The sequence below is a fragment of the Microcaecilia unicolor genome, chromosome 14 (assembly GCF_901765095.1).
Source record: "Microcaecilia unicolor chromosome 14, aMicUni1.1, whole genome shotgun sequence".
Taxonomy (NCBI): domain Eukaryota; kingdom Metazoa; phylum Chordata; class Amphibia; order Gymnophiona; family Siphonopidae; genus Microcaecilia; species Microcaecilia unicolor.
Window position 1 is genome coordinate 51,961,629 of NC_044044.1, and position 18,654 is coordinate 51,980,282.

Here is an 18,654-nt window from a genome sequence, read left to right on the forward strand (position 1 = left end):
TCCTCACTTGGATTTCAGGGCTCTGTTCTTTCCTGGTTTTCTTCTTATCTCTCCCTTCATACTTTTAGTGTATATTCTGGTGGATCCTCCTCCATTTCTATCCCACTATCAGTTGGTGTACCTCGGGGATCTGTCCTGGGACCTCTTCTTTTCTCAATGTATACTTCTTCCCTTGGTACTCTGATCTCATCCCATGGTTTTCAGTATCACCTTTACGCTGATGACTCCCAGATCTACCTTTCCACACCAGAAATTTCAGCAGGAATCTAGGTCAAAGTATTAGCCTGCCTGTCTGACATTGCTGCCTGGATGTCTCACTGCCATGTGAAACTAAACTTGATCAAGACTGCGCTTCTTATCTTTCCCCTAAACGAACCTCTCCTCGTCCCCCATTCTCTATCTCTGTGGATAACACTCTCATCCTCCTTGTCTCATCAGCTGATAACCTTGGGGTCATCTTCGACTCCTCTCTCTCCTCTGCACATATTCAACAGACTGCTAAAACCTGTCGTTTCTCTATAATATCACCAAAATTCGTTCTTTCCTTTCTGAGCACACTACCAGAACCCTTATCCACACTCTTATCACCTCTCGCTTAGACTATTTCAACTTGCTTCTCTCCCCTTCAATCTGTTCAAAATTCTGCTGCATGACTTATATTCCGCCAGTGTAGCTATACTCATATTAGCCCTCTCCTCAAGTCACTTCATTGGCTCCCTATCTGTTTCCGCATATAGTTCAAACTCCTCTTATTGACTTACAAGTGCATTCACTCTGCAGCTCCTCAGTACCTCACCACTCTCATCTCTCCCTTCACTCCTCCCCGGGAACTCCGTTCACTGGGTAAATGTCTCTTATCTGCACCCTTCTCCACTGCTAACGCCAGTCTTCGTCTTGCTGCACCGTATGCCTGGAATAGACTTCCTGAGCCTGTACGTCAAGCTCCATCTCTGGCTGTCTTCAAATCTATGCTAAAAGCCCATGTTTTTGATGCTGCTTTTAACTCCTAACCCTTACTCACTTGTTCAGCACCCTTTTTTATCATTCCCACCTTTGTAATTCCCTTATTTGTCCTGTTTGTCTGTCCTAGTTAGATTGTAAGCTCTTTCGAGCAGGGACTCTCTTTATGTCCAGTGTACAGCGCTGTGTACATCTAGTAGCGCTATAGAAATAAGTAGTAGTAGTATAGTGTGGCAGGTACAACTCTGACCACCTTGTTGTGCAGACTGGATGGACCATGCAGGTCTGTATTTGGGCTCTGTGCCTATGAGTTGCAGCAACTGGACCTGGGAGGACAGTGCAGATAATCCCTATGCTATACCTTTAACAGTCCTGCATAGAGTACAATCAAATGCAAGCTTTGTTTCTTTTTGCAGGATTATATGGGCATGAGAAGAGATCATAATAAAGAATGGATCAGATACAAACACGTTCCCTAACTTCTTTCCATCTGTTTCCTTTCAGAAGTGTTCCCACAGCAAATGGAAGGTGTGAAATTAATCATCAACAAAGCACTGAGCAGCCATTTCCAGGTGACGCTTTGATGTTTTTCAGGAACAGGTCAGAAATAATCTGGAAGGGGAGGAGGGGTTAGCTTCAAGGTGTTTTTTCCGGGGAACTACGTTGCAGCAGCAGGCCTCCATTTAGGCATGGGTTCAAAGGCAACTGCCTAGGATTCCAGATTTTGAAGGCACACAAACAGGCCATGTCCGCTTTTTAAAATGATTTCAGCTGTGCACAGACTTATAGCCTCTACTAGTAAAAAAGGCCTGTTTCTGACACAAATGAAACGGGCGCTAGCAAGGTTTTCCTCATTTAGCAGTTGCCCGTGAGGTGCGATGCCCCCCCTCCCGGCACCATCCCACCCATGGCGATGCATCCGGCCGCAGCCATCTGACCCACCTTCGCGTTGGTTTGGCGGCGGGGGAGCCGGAACCCCGCCACCACAAGTCCTGTGTGCTGACTACGGCGTCATCGTCGGCGTTGGTAGCTGTGCAGGGCGGAGTTCTGTGCGTCTGACGTCATGCACGTGCAGGACGTCAGACGCACAGAAGCCCTGCCTCCACAGGCTAGGAACGCCGAAGATGACGCCGTAGTGAGCAGACAGGGCTTGTGCTGGCGGGGTTTCGGGTCCCCCGCCGGGAAAGCAACGCGAAGGTGGGTGTCTCAGGAGGGGGTTGTTGCGGGGGGGGGGGGGGTGCTGGAGGTCCTTGTGTTCAGCTGCAGCTTTGGGGGGGGGGGGGGGAGTCAACCGTTTGTTTAGTTGATTATTTTTTTCCTGCCCTCGACGTCATGACGTTTGACGCGAGGGCGGGGCACGGGTCTGTGGGGTGGCTTCACCACCATGAATCCACGAACCGTTCTGGGAGACTGACTGACTTCAGTGACGTCAGTGTCCTCAGAACGTTGAGGTTGCTTTTTATTATAGTAGATGGCCTAAAGACAGAGAAATAAAATCAGACCACATTCATGTTAAAATGTATTCAGGCATTCTTTGTTCTTTTTGTTGAAACGTATACCTCGCAAGTATCTCCCATGGTAACAAAGTGGACTTAACCTGATTTTTTTCTAAGGTCTCAAACATCCAGTCCAAAGAGGAATGTGCCCTTACTTGCTTTAGGGCAGGGGTTTTCAATTCAGCTCTTGGGACCCACTCAGCCAATCGGGTTTTTAATATCTCTTCAATGAATAGACATGAGAGAGATTTGCATGCACTGCCTCCTTGTTATGCAAATCTGTCATGCATATTCATTGTGGATACCCTGAAAACCTGACTGGTAAGTGTGTCCTGAGGACTGGGGCCCAGATGCACTAAACGTTTTTCATCGTTAAATGAGCCCTTAAGGAAGAATTTCCTATCCTTTCCATGCACTAAAGCCTATTTTTCGACGGCAGTAGCAGCTAACGAAACTGGAATGCAAATGAGAAACTACCATTGAAATGTAGACAATTCGGAATGCACTAACCATACCGACGATAGCAACGATTCACTTACCACCAGAAATTTAACGTCAGCTCAGACCTGTCGTTAAAGCCTGAGCTGTCATCTCCCCACTGCCCCCTGCACGATGAAAAACCAAATTGCTGGCATGTTTTAAAAGAAAAGTGGTTCCCTGCTTCCCTGTGCCCCCCCCCCCCCCCCCGAAGTCCCCGCTGCTCCCCGCTGCTCCGTTTGTGAAATAAAAGCTTTTAAAAATGAAACCTTTGCAGTTGCTGGGCTCCCCCTCCCTTCCTGTGTCTCTCTTCTTTAGTCGGCAATGCTCCGCCTCCTGCCCTCCTCCACCTCCGTGCCGCTCCCCCCCCCCACCGGACCCCCCCTCCACCATAATGGCCGGTGCAGCGCCTCTCACCTATGTTTGAAGGCGCTGCACAGGATGGATCAGCTATTCTTTAGCTCTTATGTCTCCTCCGATGTCTCCTTTTTCTTCCAGTGTCCGCCCTCCTCTGACGTCAGCTATCTACGTAGATAACTGACGTCAGAGGAGGGCGGACACAGGAAGAAAAAGCATGCTTTGCACATGCTTTACGAGCCGATTACCGACGGGGATTAGTGCATCGTTCTTTCCAATACCGCACCAAACTTTTTGGGGCTGTGTTTTTGGAGCATGCTTCGTTATTTGAGATTCGGTAAAGGTTTTTACGTTTCTGATTTTTTTACGTTTGCTTGATGCATCTACCCCTGGGTTGAAAACCCCTGCCCTAAAAAGAAGAAGCAGTGCCTGAATAGTCTTTAATCTGTATGCATGTAGATATGAAGGTGGTCTGACTTTATTTCTGCGTTTAGGCCCTACAGGCTATGAGTGGGTGCACTGCTGAAATAATGCAAAAAAAACCACTTGGGTTCTCCACATGGCAGTGCAGACAACTGCCATTGAACCACCAGACTGGTTCATTTCTGTTTATAGTCTGTTTTTCTGTGGAAGATGCTCAAAGCATATTCACAGTATTTATAACAAAACTTTATAACTAAGAACCAGAGTTTAATTACAGATAAACACATTGTTTCTGAAAAATAAATCAAGGGCTTCAATTTTCCAGCCCTTCTGCTTGAAGTGCCTCTCTAGTGATTTCACTTTGTAAAAAAAAAAACAACAACAAAAACCCCACAAAACTACGTTTTTTTCCCTTTTCTCTTTATTACACTTTGTTGTCTGGCTCTTATCAGGATCTGTAACGCCTAATCTCTCACTTTACTTTGTGTGACTGTCTCCTCACTCTTTCCAATTCGGTTTCTCTTCAGGGAGCTGGTATGCAGAAACATCTTAGAGAATTGCATGATAGATGTGGAATAGAAAGAAAGAAGGAAATGATAAAGGCAGATCAGCAATAGATATACATCAACTTTTATTCGTGCAAATAATAATATTTTGTATCGCCCAACACTGGCCGTGTTTCGCCCGGAAGGGCTGCCTCAGTTGCTATACTGTGGACTTTACTGGCAAACAAGTATACAAAATGTGAATAAGCAGATTCCAACTTCAGCGTTGAAAAAAACCAGCCAAAACACTTTATGAGAAGTGCAATCCTTGTTACTAGTAGAACAGCATATACAAGCACTCCCCACAATCCAGCGATTAGTGTGTTTGCTGGTCCACAGTATAGCCCCTGATGCAGCCCTTCTGGGCGATACACGGCCAGTGTCGGGCGATACAAAAGATTATTATTTGTACGAATAAAAGTTGATATCTATTGCTGATCTGCTTTTATCATTTTCCATCTTGGAGTTTGCGGATCGATTGCCTTTCTGGTTTTTTGAGACCCTCTCTGTGGAATAGAAAGGTCAGGGTATCACACCAGTACTCTATCATGTTTGGTTGTCAGTATGTGGTTGGCACGGTGGGAACTTACCAACCAGTGTGTAAGCATGGGTGGCTGTGGCTTGCACAGAGTGGCGGATGTGACTGGCCACCTTGTTGAGCAAACTGAATGGACCAAGTAGGTCTTTGTCTGTCCTGAGCACAGTAAATGATGGCAGATATCTATCTTTCACAGCTCACATATCTCATTAGCAGTGGGCCAAGAGAACGAGCCTTTGGCTTATAGCTCTGTTTCATTCCTTCCAGGTTGGCCATACTATTCACATGAGCACGCTTGGCCTGTCCAGCTACCACTTCAACACCTCGTATGTGGGATCTAAGCAGCTGAGCCCTATGGAGGTATGTCAGCATCCCACCAAAAGATAGATGGCAACTCTGTTGGTCTGTCCAATGCAATGAAATGAGAGGCCTGTGAAAAGGACCTCACCTAGAAGTGTTGATAGTTGCAAATAATTATATTTTTAATACATTTACTTTCTATGTATCCTGCAAAGACAGTAGTAATATGAATACATTTACATGTTTATCTCTTATATTCGGCCTATACCATAACGTTTCAAGGTGGATTACAGATCAAGAGCTAGAACAGTTATTTAGACATTAAAATTTATCCAAAAATGACAGTATTAATAACTGAAAGAGTAAGTAATAGATTACAGTTTCTGAGATAAAACATATTCACAGAACCAGGTAGTCTTTATATCTCTCCTAAAAACACGATAGCTAATCAAAGATCTTATCTTCACTTCAGAAGCAGATATGAGCGGCCCCCAGGGGAGCAATTTTCAGACCTTTCTAGCTGGCTAGATCGATCAGGGTGAAAAGCCACTCATGCTGATCTGAGGGGGAAACTTGTTGGCTATCCCTGAAATTTCAGTGTTAGCAAACTATCATGTGGTTGTCTGTGTGCATAGATAACAGGGATGAATGTGGTCTATGTTCTGTTCACTGCCTAACCAGCTAAGTCAGCACTCTGTGTTTTGTTTTTTTGTTTTTTTAATGTAAATGCACCGTACGTGGCTTGTCTTCTGTGTAGCTTTCCTTTTTTCCTTTAGGCACAGAGTCCCATTTCCCCAGAACCATCTTCAATAAGCTTCTCTCCCACCTTCTCCTACCAGTGGGGCTGTTGCGGGGGGGAGGGGGGGTCTTTAATGCGGGCAGCTGCCGGTTCTGCGGTCCCCATTGCTCCAGGGGGATTTTTTATTCTACGGAATTCGTGCTTTTAATGCATCAGGCATTTGTTTTAAAGAGAGCTCTCCCCCTCTCGTTCACAGGGATTTCTGCGGATCCCTTGTCTCTTATTGGGTCTCAAAACAAAATGGTAGGACCTCTGGAGAATGAAGGGGCTGCGTTTAAGAGGAGAAGGACCTCTCTTGGGTCTCAGGAGGGATCCTTGCCTTTAGGGTCAGCGGCTCCATCGGTAGTGGCCCCCTTTGAAGGGTCCTGGAGACAGACGGTTGGGGGAGGATTTGGAGGAGATTGACCTTGCTCAGGATCAGGCGGATAATTCCTCTTCGGTACGCCTTTTCCAGAAGGAGGAATTAGCCTTAATTACTCAAGCTTTGGAAGCTTTGAATATTGAGGATCCAGACGTGGCAGTTGCGCAGTCTGTGAATCCTAAGATGGCCAGCACTAGACGTCCGGCTAGGGCTTTTCCAGTACATGAAGCCATTGATGAGTTGATTTCGGCTCAGTGGGTGGATCCGGATAGTGTACTGAGTTTCTAAAGCCATGTCTCGGCTTTATCCGGTCACATCAGAGCGATTGAAACAGTTTGCCCTGCCGAAGGTGGGTGCCCTGATGATGGCTGTCCCTAAAAAGACTACTCTGCCAGTTGAGGGTGGAGTAGTTCTTAAGGACATGCAAGACAGACATCTGGAAGCGTCGTTGAAACGGTCCTTTGAGGTGTCTTCTTTGATGCTACAAGCTTCCATATGTAGTGCTTATGCGGTTAGAGCTTGTCTCAGTTGGCTCCATTCTGGTCAGGAGTCTATTCAAGATCAAGAGAGTGCTGGGGCTCCGGCCTTTCTTCATATGGAAGTTGGGTTAGCTTATTTGGCGGACGCCCTTTATGACCTGGTCCGTTCTTCGGCCAAGATGATGGCTTTGGCTGTCTCATCACGGAGGATGTTATGGCCATGTCATTGATCGGCGGATATGGCGTCCAAACAGCAACTTATTCAGTTACCTTTTCGGGGTAAACTGTTATTTGGAGAAGACTTGGAAAAAATGTTTAAGGATTTGGGGGAGTCCAAATCCCAGCGTCTTCCTGAGCATAAGCCCAGGTCGGCTTCACATCAGGGAACGTCTAAATCACGTTTTTGGGATATGCACCGGTTTCGCCCGGCTTGAACTTGTGGTTCTTTTCAGCGTTCCCAATTCCAGCCATGGTCTTCCTTTCGGACTGAGAAGCGAGCGGTGGGTGCCCCTGGTCGTCAAGGAGCCGCTTCTCGAGCCTCGCAGGACGTCAGACTCACAGAAGCAGAAGCCTGCGCGGCCACATTGGTGATCTGCAAGGGCCGACTTCTACATGGAATGTTGCTAGTGGAGTAGCAACATTCCATGTAGAATCTCAAATAGTAGCAACAGTGGAGGAGTGGCCTAGTGGTTAGGGTGGTGGACTTTGGTCCTGAGGAACTGAGTTCGATTCCCACTTCAGGCACAGGCAGCTCCTTGTGACTCTGGGCAAGTCACTTAACCCTCCATTGCCCCATGTAAGCCGCATTGAGCCTGCCATGAGTGGGAAAGCGCAGGGTACAAATGTTACTAAAATAAATAAATAAATAGAAAGAAAAAACTAACAAAACAGCACATCGCTGGAAGGCAAAAAAAAAAAAAGGTGGTGGAAGCACTGCTGTGACCTCATTCGTATTTATAGATTTTTTTTTCTTCCTAATATACTTAAGATCTTGCATCTTTTGTTTGTTATGACTTATAAATGATCATTTGCAAGAAAAAAGTTGAGGTTGTGTAACTCCTCCTTGGTGGCTGGACTATAATTTAATTAAAACAGGATTTATATAACGTACCATTCTGGGCAGTTTGCAATGTAATAAAAATAAAGTGCACTAAGAACAAAATTTAAATTAAATAGCTTAGGTTGCTCCTGAAAGTTTTTCTGAAACAGAATAAGATGATTTCTTTAACCTTGCAGGTGTTTCCCACTGTTATTGGAGACATGGACAATGCAGGGAGCCTCAATGCTCAGGTCCTGAACCTCTTGTTTGATCGCATCCGAACCAAAGCTGTTTTCCAGGTAACCCTGAGTTGCTTTCTTAGAGGTACAGCAACACTAGACTGAGAGGAGAAAGGCTGTGAATGGAGGCTCCCAGGTGACAGCTAAACAATAAGAAGAGAAGTCTGATGATAGCTATATCGGAGGGAGGGAAGGAGGGAGATTGTGCATGATGGTTCTTGCTTATGGCCATATGGGAAGCAGGAGTAAGAAGAACAAGCATGCATACTAAGTGGGTGGGCTGAGGGGGTTTATGGTTTTGGTATTAAACAGTGGCGTAGCCAGGCCCACCCAGTAGCAGCACACCTGTGATGTGGCTGGCAGGGATCCCTAAGCCCCACCAGCCGAAAACTCTCAACAACTGTACCTCCTGCATACCTTGTAAATAGCAGATCTTCACCTACAGCGAGCAGCAACTGAGGCATACTGTTCGCACCGGCCCCACAGTCTTCCCTCTGATGTATTTCCGCCTATGCGGAAACAAGAAGTTGCATCAGAGGGAAGGCTGTGGGGCCAACATGAGCAGCGTGTATTAGTTGCTGCTTGCTGCCAGTGAAAATCGGCTATTTACAACCACTACACCTCTATTCAGGAAATCTTGACTGCCCCAACTTGACATTTCGTCCTTTAGATTGTAAGCTCCTTCGAGCAGGGACTGTCCTTCTTTGTTAAACTGTACAGCGCTGCGTAACCCTAGTAGCGCTCTAGAAATGTTAAGTAGTAGTAGTTAAAAGGTATGTGGGGGAGGGGGTTGTTAGAGAGTCCATATGGCATGCAGGCGAGAGAGGGAGAGATCAAATCACTTGTGGGACAGGGTAGAATTCTTCTGTCCACCCATCTTGGGCCCAGGCCCACCCAAAATTGGGTGTCTGGCTATGCCCCTGGTATTAAACCAATTGTTTATTTTAGGAATGTGACATACAATGAGGCATATTTTCAAAGCACTTAGCCTTCCAAAGTTCCATAGGAACCTATGGAACTTTGGAAGGCTAAGTGCTTTGAAAATATGCCTCAATGTATATTTTGTTTATAATTGCCCTATAAAGGTGTATCAAACATATAAATGGCGAGTGACCGTACTCACTGCAAATGCGCAGTAGAGACTTCCCTCTCTGTCCCGCCCCCGTGTCAATACGTGATGACGGGGGGGGGGGGGGGGCGGGACAGAGAGGGAAACTGCGCCGCCGACGTTGCTACCGCTCCCCCCCCCCCCACTCGGAGTCGCCGCCTCCACCCCTCCACCCGGCCCCGGCCCTCTCTTCCCTTCTGAACTTACAGATCCATTCGCCGAACGCAGCAACGCACATCAGCTGAGCTGCAGTGAGCCCTTCCTTCTTTGCCTGTGGCCCCGCCCTCCTGTGACGTAACGTCAGCGAGGGCGGGACACACACAGGCAGAGAAGGAAGGGGCAGCTCAGCTGATGTGCGTTGCTGCGTTCGGCGAATGGATCTGTAAGTTCAGAAGTGAAGAGAGGGCCCGGACCAGGTGGAGGGGTGGCGGTGGCGACGACTTCGAGGGGGGGGGGAGCGGTGGCGACTTCGCGGGGGGGAGGGGAGCGGTGGTGACCGCGGGGGGAGGAAAACCTCTATACCAGTCCGTTTTTACGGGCTCAACGGCTAGTAAATAAATAAATTGCAGAGGAAGAGTATGGCAGAAGCAAACTAAGCACATGCATAGGGCACAGGTGTTTGTGAGTGGGAAGTCCCTGTCAGATGTGTCTTAATCTAGCCCTGTCATGGTTGCCGCATCAGCTAACATCAAACAAGAATTGGTATTATTAGCACCCTGTAGAGCAGCCATTCCCAATCCAGTCCTCGGGGCACACCTAGTTCCATAGGGTTTTCAGGCTATCCACAGTGAATATGCTTGAGAGAGATTTTCATCCACTGCCTCAATTGCATGCAGATCTAACCCATGAATATTCATTGTGGATATCATGAAAACCCGATGGGACTAGGTGTGCCCTGAGGTCTGGATTGGGAGTGACTGCTCTAGAGTCATTAGGCTGCCATCCAAAGAGAGTTGGTGTCAGGTGCCTCCCTGGTGTTAGGCTCTGCCAATTCACTGGAGTCTTCAGCCTGAAGCTAACTCTCAGCACCTATAACCACTGGAAATGGTGAGCAACCACAGAGATGTTGGGAGTTTTAGAGGCTGGGGAAAGTGCTTCCTGGGATTAAATCTATCCTGCATGCATGGTAGCTCTCAGAGCTGGAAGAATGCTAAAGAGAGAGGACATGCATGATTGATGAGAGCCAGATAGGAAGACATCCTGTGTAACAGTGAATTGTAAATGTGCCCTTTGCAGGAATCAGAAAGCTACAAGTGACAGGACATCCATATGTTTTGTAGAATTTGGTTTGTCTTTTGTGTCTGTACAGAAAGGCCTGTTTATCGTGAAATCACACCACACTCATACCTTTAACCAAAGAAAATGTATACCATAGGCTATTCGTTTTTATATGCTATATATTGTCCTCAGAATCTCTAGTTTCTCGCTGTTTTCCTTTCAATGTTTTTATGTTCTTTTCCATTGATATATTCCTTAACGATACTTTGATTTGATTTGTTTTGTATAACTCTTCACAATGTAATCCATAACCGAAGTGGAACAAAATGTAATTTCCATTATTCATAATGTATTGTAAGCCACTTTGAGCCCGCAAAAAGGTGGGAAAATGTGGGATACAAATGCAATAAATAATAATAATAAACAATTTTAACAATTTATAACCCACACTAGGGGGCATGAGGGCATGAGTTGAAGCTACAGTGTGGTAAATTTAAAACGAATCGGAGAAATTTTTCTTCACCCAACGTGTAATTAGACTCTGGAATTCATTGCCGGAGAACGTGGTACGGGCGGTTAGCTTGACGGAGTTTAAAAAGGGGTTAGATAGATTCCTAAAGGACAAGTCCATAGACCGCTATTAAATGGACTTGGAAAAATTCCGCATTTTTAGGTATAACTTGTCTGGAATGTTTTTACGTTTGGGGAGCGTGCCAGGTGCCCTTGACCTGGATTGGCCACTGTCGGTGACAGGATGCTGGGCTAGATGGACCTTTGGTCTTTCCCAGTATGGCACTACTTATGTACTTATGCACTATCTAAAAATTCTAGGTGGGGTACAGATAAAACATACATAATAGGAAAAAACCCCCCCAAAAATTAAAGCAGTACAAAAAACTACATCAGCATTAAAGAAAATCAATTGCTCTGTCACTGAAACAAGTCATGCTGCAATTTTCATCCAAAAAAATGTAATTTAAAAGCCATCAAATGTTTGTTGAAAAAAAAAAAAAAATGTAAGAGATTTCTTAAAAAGTGTCAAATTTCTAATCTATATATATAAAACTCACCCTCAACGTTCTATTGTCTGCTGACGTCACTGAAGCCAAGGTTCGTATGTTCGAAGCTCTGAAGCCACGAAAATCACAGTCTCTGGGCCCCGCCCTCGCGTCAAACATTATGACGTTGAGGGCGGAGCAGATTCTCACCTCCAACCATCTACTCAGGCCACAAACTCCAGATTTCCACACTGTAGCTCTGCTCCGCCCTCGCGTCAAAACGCGATGACGTCAAGGGCGGGGCACGAAAACCGCCACTCACACAGAGCTACAACGGAAACAGCAGCGGTGCACGCCACGAACCAGGTAAAACCGCGACGAGACATGCTGCCATGAAACCCTTGCTAGCGCCCGTTTCATTGCGCTCATAAACGGGCCTTTGTTTACTAGTAGAATATAAAACAGATTTCTGGTATTCCTCCAATTTAACTAGGTGAAAGGAGGGGACATCCAGGCGAACTTGTGAGGCTGATCTAAGTGATCTGGCAGGTTGATAGGTGTGTAAACTGGAAGCAATTTCAATTAGTAATCTTAAAAATCAAAAAGAGTACTTTATATTTAACTTGCCACTCAATGGGTAACCAGTGAAGTTTCATCAGAACAGGAATAATTTGTGAGAACTTACAGATACCTGCAATGACATGAACAGTAGCATTTTGAGCTACCTGAAGGGATCACAGTAAGTGTTTTGGTAAACCCAGTAAAAGACTTAACAGTAATCAAATAGTCTTTTAAGCAACAAATGATTCTTAATCTATAAAAGACTGTACAATTTTGCTTCACATAGACAATGATGAATCTAAGCAAACTCCAAAATAATGAATCTACTACTACTACTACTATTTAGCATTTCTATAGCGCTACAAGGCGTATGCAGCGCTGCACAAACGTAGAAGAAAGACAGTCCCTGCTCAAAGAGCTTACAATCTAATAGACAAAAAAGAAAAAAATAAAGTAAGCAAATCAAATCAATTAATGTGTACAGGAAGGAGGAGAGGAGGGTAGGTGGAGGCGAGTGGTTACAAGTGGTTACGAGTCAAAAGCAATGTCAAAGAGGTGGGCTTTCAGTCTAGATTTAAAGGTGGCCAAGGATGGGGCAAGACGTAGGGGCTCAGGAAGTTTATTCCAGGCGTAGGGTGCAGTGAGACAAAAGGCACGAAGTCTGGAGTTGGCAGTAGTGGAGAAGGGAACAGATAAGAAGGATTTATCCATGGAGCGGAGTGCACGGGAAGGGGTGTAGGGAAGGACGAGTGTGGAGAGATACTGGGGAGCAGCAGAGTGAGTACATTTATAGGTTAGTAGAAGAAGTTTGAACAGGATGCGAAAACGGATAGGGAGCCAGTGAAGGGTCTTGAGGAGAGGGGTAGTATCTCTTGTACAGTGGATATAATGGCATCATCAATAGGCAATGAAGTAGAGAAATTTGGTAGAGGGTAATTAGTTATTAATAAAACTTGAGTTTGTTGTATTCAATTTCAGACAATTAGCTTTCATCCATGATCTAGTCGATTTTAAACATAAATAAAGCTTTCCTTGACCAATTTCTCAATATTAAAATCTTTTCCTCCCCACCCAGGCTGGAGAAAAGAAAAGTTCAATTTAGAAGCTGATCAAAATAACCACTAGAAGGTGCTTTTGATCTGTGTAAGGCAAGCACTTGCATTTTTCAATTTTCTGCAAAGAAATCAGGCCTCCAATTCACTGAATTCACCATATATGTGTACTGCCTTGGGATGTTGGTAAAATGTATATGCCTCTGAAATATATCATGTACCTTTTTATGATTAGACAATACTTCTGTTACCAACATACTGCAATACTGGTATACCCTAATCCTGCCATGCAGCACTCTAGTCTCAGGGTTGCCAACTGGCTCCAGATTCACCCGACAGGGTTGATCCAGTTTTGGGTTTACCCCATTGCATGCAAGGACTTGTTCTGATTTCCAAAGTGGATTCCTTAAGAAAAGCAAGACAACAAATCCCTACATGCAATGGGGTAAACCCAGGGCTGGATCAACCCTGTTGGGCAAATCTAGAGCCAGTTGACAATCCTAATTGAGACCCAGACACACAGTACTGCCAATGCACCTTAATGTGTCCTGCAGAACTCTCTGCTAGTTCTGTACTGAAGCACACACACGCCAGTCCTGCTTTAAGGAAACTGTTATAAAATAAATATTGTTCAATTTGCGTATTTTTATGAGTGTATTTTCTTTAATGGTGGATTTTAACATCCGATTTCCCCCCCCCCCCCTATTTGTTTGTTAGACACAGCATTCAACGTTTTTGACATGGCAGTTTGATGGCGAGTACCGGGGGGATGATTACACAGCCACCCTGACTCTGGGGAATCCTGACCTCATCAATGAATCAGGTGAGATCTTGCATACAAGACGGGGAAGATGAGGGGTGCAGGAAAGAGGAGAAATCCATCTCTTGCTAAAAGGAAAAGATTGGAACTGTGGCTTGAGAAGCCCCTATGCTATATTAGCAGGAGATTAAGCTTTGAAAAGAAGCCCTGGTTTCTTGCTGTATAATCTAAGAATGGCATTTTATACCACTTTAGCCAGTTGCTTGGTACAAGGCGATTTACAACCATCTTCAATAAAGTAACAATACAATTACAAAAATAACAAATAGTTATAATAACAAATCATAAAAATTACAAAACAATCATACAGCAAAATAAAAACTATAAAATCATAATGGAAGTAAACATTCCTCTTAAACATGATCGAAGTTCCAGTTCTTTAATTTTATTTCAGAACAGCATATTGTACAGTTGTGTTCTATTATGAACTCTGATGACAGTGCTCCAAGCTAGAAGCGCACTACCTCCTTAAGTATGCTTACGAATACTTGCCAATGTGGTTTCTTTTGTTGTCGGAATTTTCAAATGATGATTTGCCTGCGATCTCAGTGGTCTCAGATATATGCTGCTAGATATATAGGTCCTGTACCTTTGTGCATTCTGAACACTATTATAGAGATTTTGAATAAATTCTGAATGTTAATAAGAACGTAAGAACAGCCATACTGGGTTAGACCAGTGGTCCATCTAGCCCAGTATCCTACTTCCAGCAGTAGCCAATCCAGGTCACAAGTACCTGGCAGAAACCCAAAGAGCAGCAACATTTCATGCTACCAAGTCCAGGGCAAGCAGTAGCTTCCCCATGTCTGTCTCAATAACAGACTTTTCTTCCAGGAACTTTTCCAAATCTTTTTTGAACCCAGATATGCTAACCACTATTACCACATCCTATGGCAACGAGTTCTAGAGCTTAACTATTCTTTGAGTGAAAAAATATTTCCTCCTATTTGTTTTAAATGTATTTCCATGTATTCCCTTGAGATTGGACTCTGTGGCCATATGCGATTATCTTTTATTTTTATTTGCTTGTCACAAATAGCAGATGAATCCGGGAACTGGTGGGTTGTGTCCATCTACCAGCAGGTGGAGATAGAGATAACAGAACTCTTGGGAGTAAAGCAGATGGCCAGCCCCTGTGTCAGTTAGTATATCTCTAGGTGGATGGACGGCTTCTCTACAGCTCCTGGATTCAAGGCCACTGAGAGTGCTCCTGGGCTGCTGGCCAGTTGAGCTTGGAGGGGATGTCTGACTGAGGGTGTCAGCTTTGGGGGCATACCTTACTGCAAGGTCCCTGCCTCACCCCGTGCACTCTACTGACAGGCTTCAGTTCTCTCTGGTTTGGCTCTCTTCTTCCCTACTCACTGTAAAAAAAAAAATCGAGAACCATAGAATTTATTATTAAAAAAAAAAAAAAAAGATTTTACTGAGAGCTGAGGTGAATCGTTTCTGCCTGCCTGACTTCTGCTGCTGTCTGAGCCAGAGCGGTTTCCCTTGGCTCTGGCTGCCGATTCTTCGCTGCAGGGGGGGATCAGCTGGTAAGTGCTGGCTTCGGGTTTCTTCCTCGTAGGGGGCAGCATGGCGGTGGAAACGGTGAAACGCTGTTCCCGTTGTGGGAAGCGGCGTTTGGCGGCGGGAGTTTGTAGCACCGAGTGCGCTGAGGTACCCAGGGCAGAGGGCTCTTCCTCCATTGAGAAGACCGCATTTTCCCGTGCTGAGGCGCTTGGTTCTCGCACTATTTTCACTAGCGCCGCTGAAGCGGTTCCGCTGGCATTTCCTGCTCTCCCGCCTTGTCCTTCAATTGGTTCATTATTGGGTGGGGTGTCAGAAAATCAGGCAGATACCAGACCTGCGGCTCCTGTTGTCCCAGGGGAATTTTTTTCGCCAGAGTTTGTATTATTAATGCATCAGGCCTTTGTGCTGAAGTGCGCCCTTCCCCTTGCTTCCTCAGGGATTTCAACGGAACCCTTGTTACTGCTTGGGACTCAGAACGAGGTCGTGGGTCCTCTGGGGGATGATGGAGCTGCGCTTAAGAGGAGAAGGATCTCTTGTAGTTCTCAGAAGGGGTCCTTGCCCTTAGGGTCACCGGCTCCGTCGGTGGTGGCCCCCTCTGAGGGGTCCTGGAGACAGACAGTGGGGGAGGATATTGAGGACATTGAACTTCCTCAGGATCAGGTGGATGATTCCTCTTCGGTACGCCTTTTCCAAAAAGATGAATTGGCCTCCTTAATTTCACAAGCTTTGGAAGCTTTAAATATTGAGGATCCAGATGTGGCGGCTGCACGGTCTGTGAATTCCAAGATGGCCAGCACTAGACGTCCGGCTAGGGCTTTTCCAGTGCATAAAGCCATTGATTTGATTTCGGCTCAGTGGGCAGATCCGGATAGCGCTCTGAGGTTTTCCAAGGCCATGTCTCGGCTTTATCAGGTCACGTCAGAGCGATTGGAACAGTTTGATCTACCGAAGGTGGATGCCCTGGTGACAGCGGTCACTAAAAAGAGTACTCTGCCAGTTCTGCAAACTGAAAAGTAGTAAATCACCGGGACCGGTATTCATCCCAGAGTATTAATAGAGCTGAAAAATGAACTTGGGGAGCTACTGTTAATAATATGCAATTTATCCCTAAAAACAGGTGTGGTACCGGAAGATTGGAGGGTGGCCAATGTAACGCCGATTTTTTAAAAGGGTTCCAGAGATTCTGTCCGACCAAGTTGCAGAAGGGCATGCCCTTAGCCTCCCTAAATTGGGTGGTGGTCGTGACGGATGCTAGTCTGACTGGTTGGGGAGCTCATTGTCTCCACAGAGTGGCTCAGGGGACTTGGACCCCTCTTGAGGCGGCGTGATCTATAAATCGTTTGGAGTTGAGAGCGGTGGTGAATGCCTTGGCCGAGTTTTGGGATCTGCAAGGGAAACCTGTTCGGGTGTTGTCAGACAATTCGACGACAGTAGCTTACATCAGTCGGCAAAGGGGGACTCGCAGCATGTCCATCTCGTCTCATGGAGTAGGCGGAGACTCATGTTCTTTGCCTGTCAACGGCTCACGTTGTGGGCCAGTCCATTGTCCAGGCGAATTTCCTCAGCCGGACCCTCTTGGATGCGGCGGAGTGGACGCTTTTGTCGTCGTCGTCGGTGTTCAGACTGATTTCTCGTCATTGGGGAACGCCGGTGATGGACCTCATGGCCACGGTTCAGAATGCCAAGGTGCCCAGATTCTTTTCCCAGAAAAGGCAGCCCGAGTCTGCGGGGATTGATGCCCTACTGCAGCTGTGGCCACAGCGGGGGCTCGTCTATGTGTTTCCTTCTTGGCCTCTGATAGGAAGAGTTCTTCATCGCATCAGTTGTCATTGTGGGCTCGTGGTCCTGGTGACTCCAGATTGGGCCCGAAGACCGTGGTATGCAGACCTGGTTCGCTTGCTGCACGACACTCCACTTTGCCTTCTGGAGACTCCGGATCTTCTGTGCCAGGGCCCTGTTCAGATGGAAAATCCCTCCCGCTTTGGTCTTACGGCCTGGCTATTGAAAGGAACTGATTGAGGAATAGAGGTTTTTCGGAACCTGTGATTACGATGCTTCTGCTAGCACGGAAGCGGTCCACTTCGTACGCTTATGCTTGAGTATGGAAACTCTTTTCTTCGTGGTGTGAGCGGAGGACCGGTTTTCCTTTTCTGGCGTCGATTGCAGTAATTTTGGGTTTCCTTCAGGACTGTCTAAGGGTCTCGCGTATAACTCTCTGCGAGTACAAATAGCAGCGCTAGCTTGCTTTCGAGGTCGAGTAGCCGGATTCTCCTTAGCAGCTCATCCGGACGTGGCTCGTTTTTTATGAGGAGTTCTTCATTTACGTCCGCCTCTTTGGCGGCCTTGTCCTTCGTGGCGGCTAAACCTTGTGCTCAGGGCATTGCAGGCGTCTTCCTTTGAGCCTTTGCAAAAGGCAACGGATAAGGACCTTACTCGAAAGGCTGTCTTTTTGGTAGCGATTTCCTTAGCTCGGCGCATTTCTGAACTGCAGGCCTTGTCTTGTAGAGATCCTTTTTTGCAGTTTTCAGATTCGGGAGTTTCGATTCAGACGGTGCCTTCCTTTCTTCCAAAGGTAGTTTCAGAGTTCCACCTCAATCAGACTCTGTTTCTCCCTTCATTTAGGAAGGAGGATTTTCTGGCGGAGTTTGCATCCCTTCGGTTGTTGGATGTCCGAAGGGTGCTTTTGCGTTACCTTCAGGTCACCAATGAGTTTTGGAGATTGGACCACCTCTTTGTCCTTTCGGGGCTGCGGAAAGGTGAGGCGGCCTCAAAAGCCTTGATAGCGCGTTGGATTAAGGAGGCCATTGCGTCAGCGTATCTCTCACAAGGTCGAGAGCCACCTTTGGCTCTACGAGCTCATTCTACTAGAGTGCAGGCAGCGTCCTGGGCAGAGACCTCTTCTCTTCATGTGGATGAAATTTGTCGAGCAGCTACTTGGGCGTCTCGGCATACTTTTGTTACACTACCGGTTGGATGTCGCCTCCACGGAAGATGTGCGGTTTGGGGCTCAGGTCTTGGCGCGGGAGATGTCGGCTTCCCGCCCTTCTTAGGGTAGGCTTTGGTACATCCCACCAGTTCCTGGATTCATCTGCTGTTTGTGACAAGGAAGGTAAAATTAGGGCTTACCTGATAATTTTCTTTCCTTTAGTAACAGCAGATGAATCCAGGATCTCTCCCATTAGCCGACTATTTTTTGACGCTGCTCTATTCTTTTTTTCTCTTATGCAGATTCAGTCAGATTTGAAAAATACATTTCTTTAAAGAAGAAATTCTGCTTCGGCTGACATTGTTGCAGCTTCGTTTCATGGTTGCAGTTTTTCTAGTTGGTTCTCTTTTGTTATAGTGAGGATGGGAGTTCTGTTAAAGTTATTG

General features: G+C 46.1%; 1 protein-coding gene across 1 annotated transcript in view; it reads left to right on the forward strand.

Annotated features, from left to right (window-relative positions):
• The window catches only part of TOMM40L (translocase of outer mitochondrial membrane 40 like), a 40,402-nt gene that overhangs the window by 12,205 nt on the left and 9,543 nt on the right, over positions 1–18,654 (forward strand). Inside the window, exons 2-5 of the mRNA XM_030187856.1 lie at positions 1,465–1,532; positions 5,064–5,156; positions 7,972–8,073; positions 13,668–13,773. Of these exons, the coding sequence (XP_030043716.1) occupies positions 1,465–1,532; positions 5,064–5,156; positions 7,972–8,073; positions 13,668–13,773 (369 nt within the window). The remainder of the gene's footprint in view (positions 1–1,464; positions 1,533–5,063; positions 5,157–7,971; positions 8,074–13,667; positions 13,774–18,654) is intronic.